The sequence below is a fragment of the Halyomorpha halys genome, unplaced genomic scaffold, assembly GCF_000696795.3.
Source record: "Halyomorpha halys isolate HHAL.00 unplaced genomic scaffold, Hhal_1.1 Scaffold620.1, whole genome shotgun sequence".
NCBI lineage: Eukaryota > Metazoa > Arthropoda > Insecta > Hemiptera > Pentatomidae > Halyomorpha > Halyomorpha halys.
Window position 1 is genome coordinate 67035 of NW_027107900.1, and position 8903 is coordinate 75937.

Genomic DNA, 8903 nt, shown 5'->3' on the forward strand with positions numbered 1-8903 from the left:
GTTTAACTAACTAAAATTTTTAAATGCAATTTATTTTTCATATAAGAACATAATAATAAAAGTGCCTGCTTTTTATATATATAATAGAAAACAGTTTTAAAGAAAAGAAAAAAATGCCTCCTGCTAGATCCTCTAGTACAGTGGTTCCCAATTAGGTGCCTTGGACCCTGATGTGCCGCAAGCGAGTGCCACATTCTAAAAATACAATTCAGCACTTATTTTGCTCAGGTTTTTCTTCTTTTTCTACATATTCAACAGCTCCTAGGATAGTTGTGCTAATAATTTCTTCTTTGCTTGATCAGGATGCTGCAAAATATTTTTGGTCTAATAGGGGAGCCACAAAATGTATTTAGCCCAACAAGGGTGCTGCTGCCAAGAAAGTCCAAAAGGAAGAACCGTTGTTCTAGTGCACCAATATTGCTGTATATATATTTTATATACATACACTCTTGTTAATTTATTCATTTATGTTTAACTTTCTAAGTTATGTATAGATTAAAAATCCTAAATTTTTGTTTCTAAAAAAAAAATATTTATTCATTTATTTTAAAAATAATTTAACTTGTTAGTTATTTTATATTCTTTTTTTATTTTCAGAATGCTTATTCTTGATGAAATGGATCAATTAGAAAGTAAAAAGCAAACCCTTTTATATACAATATTTGAATGGCCTTTAATATACAAATCAAACCTAGTTCTTTTGGGAATCGCAAATGCTCTCGATTTAACTGATAGGATTCTGCCAAGACTTGAGGCTAAGTTGGATGTATTACCAATATTAATCAATTTTCCTCCCTATTCAAGAGAAGAAATTTGTGAAATACTAACTAATAGATTAAAAGAGGTAAACTGTCTTTAATATACATTTTTAGTTGTTTTTAACCCAGGAACATTATACACACACTAACTTTCTAACTGAGGTCATTTATTTTCCATTAGTAAACTGAAGAAGTAAGATGGATTTTAAGTTGTTGCTAATGACTTGATTCTATAGTATTTGTATTTATACTTTGTACATCAATATTTTTATTATTTTAATATATTTCAGAACTATTACAACTTATTAAGTTTTGGTTCTTGATTTATTTACCAAATCTGTAATAACGTCTGTCAGTAGGTGTTTCAAATATTATGGTACTTACAGAAAGTGCTGTTACACCTCTTTTGTTTCACAATTTTTAAATTTTATTATTGAATTTTTGGCTTGTAGATCTTCAACACTGTACATGAGGTGTCTAGCAACCTGAAAACCCAGGAAGTCTTGGAATATTTTTACTTTTTAAAAGTTTCCCTTAACTTTTCATTCCTATGACATTTTCCAATAAAAAATCAGGAAAACTGCTGTGGTCAAAAAATTCAAATAACGAATATTAAAAACATTTCAGGATTACTAATATTTCAATATTTTATAGTCAATGATTTGTTGTCTGAGAATAAAATCATATAGGACGAGCAGTTTCGAAATATAATCATGTCCAGGAAAATACATTCCCGCATAAGTTAGTAAAAGTAATAAGTATAATTTGATAAAATTGTCACTAATTCCATTTTTCCTCAACTTTCTTTCAGTTTTTTGTCAAATCAGATGAACATTTTCTAAATATAGGCAATTTTAGGAAATTACATTACATATGTATAAACGATGGTAGAAAATGGATTTTGACGTAATTGATATTTAATCATTTTTATTTTTTCAATAGTCCATGTGGGATAGTGAAAAAATATCGATTTTTGAAATATTATTTATTATTTATGAAATCTTACTAGCTATAGCTTGGAAATTTAAAATGAATTCGACAGAGGGTTATAACTTTACACCAAAAATTATTTTTATATATTGGAATTGATTTTACACATAATTTAATGTTTTAAAAATTATATATAGTTTAAACCAATGTTTAAACCATGTTTAACTGGATTACAAATTTTTTGTTTATTTTGAAAAGTGAAGAAATATCTTTTTTTAATTATTTTTTTTTTAACTTACCCACCAACATACCTCAGCTGACGGTAATACTAGAATATCCATATTTGACTAGAAATAAAGAAACTAAATAATTTATCATCATTGTTTGAATTATTTATGATTCTGGTATTTTTTTCCCTCTTGATCTATTTGTTTGTGAATTTTATCAATGTTTTAATTTTTTATTTTTGCTCTGTGATTTATCTTATTTTCCTTACATAGGAATATACATTTTGACTTTCATGCATTAAAATTTTTGCATTGTTTGTGCATATCTGTTTTGTTGAAGTCTGTTTAAAATCCATTATATTAATTCTATTATTTTTATTCTGTTGATTATTGTCATTATTTCATTAAAACCTATTTTAAATATATTTTACTAAACACCTTTCCCCTAAATGAGCTAGGGTCATTACATAATCTTCAGGAAGCTTTGATATACATTCTGTATCCTATCTTTTTCTGTTTTCACACTTTTGCTTGGTACTAAGGATACTAGATAAAAGAGATATATCAATGTACTTTAGTGAATAGAACATAATTCGATTGATCTAATCTGTTTACTCTTACAAGCTTGGTTTATTTTTTTCTGTTTTTCTAGGGTGGAGTTGATAATGTTCTAAAAGGAGGGGCTCTTCAGCTGCTTGCTAGTAAAGTTGCAGCTGTGTCAGGAGATCTCCGGAAGGCATTAGATATTGGTAGAAGAGTTCTTGAAATCACTCAAAGTAAATCAGAAAGTAAGTATTGTGATGTGATATATTGGACAGATTATGTACTACAGGGTGGAACTATTTGAAAAGAATAAGGAAATGGTAGATTTCTAATTATTTACAGATAAAAATTTGCATTCCTGATGCATTTAATTAAGGATTACTCAAATGATTCAGACAATGGAGTTGCTTTAGAATGCTCAAATACAGGGAAGTGATAGGTACTCAACATATCCACAGATTTTATTATATTCATCCTGTGCATGTGTACCATCTATGAATATATCAATACATTTCAGAAAAAAGTTTTACTTACTCAGTTTTCTTGATATTATCTATTATTAATTATTTAAGTTGATTAGAGAAATGTTTATGCTTTGTTTCAATTATTAAATTTATTGTCAATATTCTTCAAAGTACAAAAGTTAAAAGACAGTTATTTTTATATGGTTTTGTTTAACAGGTAGTAAGCAGGTTTCCTTACAGGATGTCCTCTCAGTGGTTAATAATGTGTATGGAACTTCTAGTACCTTGACTGGCTCTACCAATTCAGAAAGTGGTGAAAGTTTTCCTTTACACCAAAAAGTGTTGATATGTACTATGATTTTAATAAAGAAAAATTCCAAATGTAAAGAAATTACTGTTGGAAGGGTATGTTATGATTTTTTAATGTTATGTGCATGTATATTGTAGTAGGAGTTATAATAAAGTCTTCAATTTTTTTTTTTTTTTTTTGTAGCTTCATGATGTTTACAAAAAAGTTTGTGCCAAAAAAAACATGACTGCAATTGAAATATCAGAGTTTTTTTGTCTCTCTGAGCTTGTAGAATCTCGGGGAGCTATAAAAATTCAAGGAAAAACAAGGAACAGATTATCTAAGGTATGAACTATATTTGTACTGGTTTAGAAGTAGTGTAATGTGTTACTCTTTCTAAAGGTCCTCTGACTAAAAACATGTTCAAAAAACAAAGAAGTAAAACATGTACTAACTGTTTCATCCACCCCGTTAGTTTATCATTCGTCAAATGATTAATATTAATGATGGAAATCTGGCTTCCAATCTGAAGTATTTAAGTTCCTTTTGGATTTATGAATACTATTTCCTTTGCATTGTGTATAATAAGCAAAGCTTGGCACGGATTTTTTGTCTCAAGAGAAGGCCCATCACACTAATATGTTAATATCAAGAACCATTAACATTTTATATATGTTTATATAGTTGACCGTAAAAATTTACCATCTTCCTATACATAAACATTTTAATACTAAGAAGCTCACAAATCAATATTGAGAAAAACCACTACGAAAAAAACTGAAACTTTAGAAGCTATAATAACTAAAGTGTGAGAGTAAATTTTTGTTATTTAATTAATAAACATTTTGAATTCATACAATCAATTGCCCTTCCATTATTGTGGAAAAATTATTTCTAAAACTACTGAATTTACTTGAACATAAGTTGACCTCCAATTTCAAAATAATTTTCAAGTAAAATATGTGGGGAGGGGAGAGGGGTAAAAGTTTAACATCAAATAAATATTCAATTTTCAAATTTATTGTTCCCAAAATCCCAAAAACAAACAAGCTTACTTTATTAAGTTTTTGTAATATTATGATAAACCTTTGAAATTAAAGTATATCTTTTTATTTGGTTAATATTTTAAAATCTTAATTCTAAGTACTATTTTTTTTATCCCCTTCCATATCTGACATACCGGTGGAGAGCCAAGTTTTCATTTCGTGGGTCCACCACAGAATTCGAACCATACGCTATTGTTCACAGGTTGCAGAGACCTGCACCTTTACTCCTAATTCTAAGCACCATTTACATCAGCTATTTTTCTTTTTGGATACCGTATCTTTCATTCTCAGTGTAATCATACCATTTTCTTGAATGTAAGTATCATCCCTGATTCCCTCAGGAAATAAATTCCTATAAATAAATTTTATAGTATTTCCCATAACTGAAATTTGTGATAAGTGAGGGAATAACTTTATTTAGTCTCTTAAAACAAAATTAGAAATAAAAATCAACTATGATGGGATTTTAAATCACCATGTTTGGTCACACACAAATCTCATTAGATTGAATTCAAATATAGGGTGACCACTCATTTTACTGGAGAAAATTTGGGGGGAGGAGGAGGGTAATGAACTGCATATGGGCTAACAAGGTACTTAGCCTTTTTAAGAAAAAAAAAAAAGGAGAGATGTAAGATTCAAAAATGGTATACATCCTTCAATCATACTACAGGGTCTTTATATCATTTTAAGTTACTATAATGGAAAGTAGCCAGTCCTATTATATGGTAAAACTATTGTAGTTGACCTATAACTTTTCCTGTGGCATTTTTAGATTTGGTCATGTGTTTGATTGTAACTTATATGTAATATGTACTTAATTTGAAAAGGGTAGCACGTTTTTCTTATTTTGTCATAAAGTAAGTTATTTACCTGATTTTCACAATAAAAGTAGTACCATCTTATAAATCCATACTATTGTAAAAATGTATTATTTTATCTAAATCATTAGAAATGTTGACGTTACCATCTGCTACTCCCATCCTAAATTATATCAGTATACTATCTAAATTAAAAATGTTTCAATTATACTTTAAATTTTTTTAGGTGTTATTAATGTGGGATGAAGCTGAAATCGAAAATGCGTTACAAGACAAACAGTTACTTGCAACTATATTAGATGACGTGTCATGTTTGAAGTGATCGAAAGTTAACCTTCGAGTTTGTTTTTTATAACTTTGTACATACAATTAGGTATAATAATTGTAATATTTGCAATAAATTTTTGATTGTCTGTTCATATTTTTACATCACAATCATTTTAGTTTGTTACACTATGATTTTTTTTTTATTGTTGATAATATACCTAGTATAATTGATTTTATAATGTATCTTACAAATCTCAAATCTCTTGGCATTTAATGACCAGATGATCAAGTTTTTACTTGAAAAAGAAATTTTCTTTATTCTCTTTTGATTTTAGAACTGTACCAAAGAATAATGATAATTTATCATGGACTGACCTAACTTGTATTTATTTATTGTAAATTGAATGTTGTAACATATGTACAGAATTTAAAATAAATTTATTTATTCAGGAAATGGCTTGTTGTTTCTTCCATATATTTCTAGTATGGTATTTGACTCACATGCTAATGCATACATATTTTTTTAAAAAATAATTTTTTCTTATGTTAATTCTTTCTATTATTTATTGTGGATGATGTTTAATTATTTCTATTTTGATCTTATATTGGATATTTACTTAATGTATATATTGTTTATCTTGAAAAGACTTATGAACTCATATTCTATAAAGATCCAGTTTCAACTTGTCCATGTTTTTTTTGTATATTTATATAATATAACTAAGCTGTGTACAAGCTCACCAGCATTATACAAGTCTGTTTTGTAAACTTGATGTGTAGATTACCAAATGCACCTGATGCACCCTGCACACTGATTGACTGAATAACATCCCAATTTCATTATCTTTCTAGTGTGAGGCTAATTTGTATTTGAAAAAATAATCTTCTCAAGTACTAGATATAATTTTTTTTAACCACCCAGTCTTATTGTATACCTACACTATAAAGGGAACCATCATTAATAAAACTTCTGCTTCATAGGCATTGTTGTTTTTGAGATGTACTTATCAATATGTCAGTAAGTGAGTGGTTACGAAACACGTACAGGCCTGTTTTATTATAAGATATTCAATGCTCCATTTACATGAAGCATGTTGTGTTGATGTGTTATGTTATTAAGTTAAAGCATTTCTCAATAAATGGTTAGTCTAATGTGGAAATTTTCAAATTAAAGTGAAATTAACACATTGAAACAAACTAACTCTTTCACTTTATAAATTAAGTTTGGATATAACATTTCATTTACTGTAAAATATTCATTTTAATGTATAACGGAAATGAAAATTTCCACATTAGACTAACCATTTATTGAGAAATGCTTTGACTTAATAACATAAAACATCAACACAACATGCTTCATGTGAATGGAGCATTAAATATCTCATAATAAAACAGCCATGTACTTTTAATTATACATTTTTCTTATTTTAATGAGATTCATTTTTGATTTTCATCAACTTGTCCTTCAGAATTTTTTTCTCTATAACAGTAGCATATTGTTGAGGTGAACGCCTGCCTTTAAAATTAGCCTAGAACAGACCACTCTTCAGTAATTGATTTGCTGAGTTTTTCGAGAATAGATTAATTCATATCTAACCACTTTATTACAAATATATATAGAGTGTTAAAACACTGAATTTAGTAATTTTTTTTTATTAGAAAAGTTCTAACATAATTTCTTCTACTAATTCAAAAATGATGTGCTCATTTATTTTATAACTGTCCTTATCTACCTGAGTGGATCTAAGGAGGTCCTTCCTTACTTAAAATTTTGCTATATTTCATGATAAAGATACATTATTATTATTAGAGTCTAATAAACTCTTATAATAGTCTTGGATCTTGTATTGTTCTGTCGACATTATCAACAATTTTTTTACAGAAACTTACTCTTATGCAGAGAAGGGAATTTCAAATGAAAAAAAGAGTCTTTGACACTGAAAACACTTTTGATTAGGTATTGTCATAAGAATTAAACTATTTTTGCCTAAAATTATAATCTGCTTGATAGATAATCAAATTTTAGATACGTTTATTGAAAGGAGCATAGAGTGCTTATTGCAGCAATCATTACTAATTATTATTTATTTACTAGAATATGTTCTTAGACCTCTAAAATGTACCTATGTATATTACATAAATAATAAATGTGAGTTTACATTCTATATTATGACACTGATTACCAATTATACTGAGAGCATAACCATTTTATCAGAAACTGGTCTTTTTTTAAATAATAATGACAAGCGAAAACCAAGATATTGGAAGCTTGGCTATTTGATGGATGATATAAATTAATAACATCTAAAAGGAACAAGATTCGTTAGGTGTATGCCCATAGGAAGATATTTATGAACAAGTAAGACAAGATTGATCCCAAATAAAAGATATTATTACTGATCAGATCATCTCTAAAGTTGGTCCCTTTGCTCAAGTAAGTCATCAGGTGAGGCTTAAAATGAAAGCTCTGAGATAATTCCTCAGAGCTGAAGTCCACCTTCACACCTCTACTAACTTTAGATTTTATTTATTCACGCTAGTTAGTATTGAAGTAATCGTTGATAGTGAAATTAACACAAAATTCTTTCATTGTAAAAAATATATATTTAGGTACTCAAAAAAGTAAAAGTATATAGTCAGTAATTTATTATCATTATTTAGTACAGTCAGTCAAAAATTCACTGCTGAAATGCTTTATGTAACTTAAAACAAAACTGATTTTTTGGTCCCCTTGCTGGTCTGGTCATATTCAACCAATATTGAATTCCTGCAATTTTCTCTTCTGGCCCTTCCCTTGTACCTGGCCCATTTTCTTTGTGCTAGTGAGTAAAAAATTTGTAAGTTGTTGCATTTTGACCAACCTTAACATATATACCCATTTATGGTTAATGCACTCAGTTAGCAACTGGATGGAAACTTTGAAGGGGAATCGGCATTTGTACTATATTTTGATTGATCCATTCCTGTGTAGTTGCTAGATAGAGCCTTCTATAGTTCCATGCATGGTGATGGCCAATGGTCAACATAGTTTGGACAAATGATTCTGATAAAAAATTATATGGGTTTTCCTTTTTTTTTTTTTTTCATCAGTTTACATTATATTTTTATTCAAATGTGTTTATTAAAAAAAATTCCCCACAAAAAAATTGATCCATAAACAATTTAAAAAACGTAGATGAAAAATATCCATCTTCCGAAGTCTGCGTGGAATTTTAACTAAAAAGATGTAAATAGATAAAATCTTTTAAAAACAATGATTTTAACAAGCCCATAGTTAAAAATAATATTGCAGTTATTCATACTGTTACCTGTCCTCGTTTTCACGCTTGAATTGAATAATCCCGCTCTATTACGGAAAATGGACTTCATCGATTCCAAGTCGAAAGTATCCTTTAAATACGGCGTTACCGTGTCTACCTCTCATAAGACTGTGTACAACGAAACACTGGATCAGAAGCATTTTCAATACTTGTTTTTCCGATTCTTTTACGTTATGTGACTGCGTTCAATTTTCCGCGCGGATTAGCAACATTTTAAGGTTCGAGATCAACTCCATAA

At 28.4% G+C, this 8903-nt stretch overlaps 1 protein-coding gene across 2 annotated transcripts in view; it reads left to right on the forward strand.

Moving 5' to 3' along the window:
- Cdc6 (Cell division cycle 6) overlaps window positions 1–8903 on the forward strand; it is a 19162-nt gene that overhangs the window by 2110 nt on the left and 8149 nt on the right. Inside the window, exons 5-9 of one of the 2 annotated variants that reach the window (XM_014427080.2) lie at window positions 598–844; window positions 2568–2703; window positions 3140–3327; window positions 3416–3556; window positions 5305–5747. In XM_014427080.2, the coding sequence (XP_014282566.1) occupies window positions 598–844; window positions 2568–2703; window positions 3140–3327; window positions 3416–3556; window positions 5305–5400 (808 nt within the window). In that variant the 3' untranslated portion in view covers window positions 5401–5747. Of the gene's footprint in view, window positions 1–597; window positions 845–2567; window positions 2704–3139; window positions 3328–3415; window positions 3557–5304; window positions 5748–8903 lie in introns of those variants that run through there. The other variant, XM_014427081.3, reaches the window with a different exon arrangement.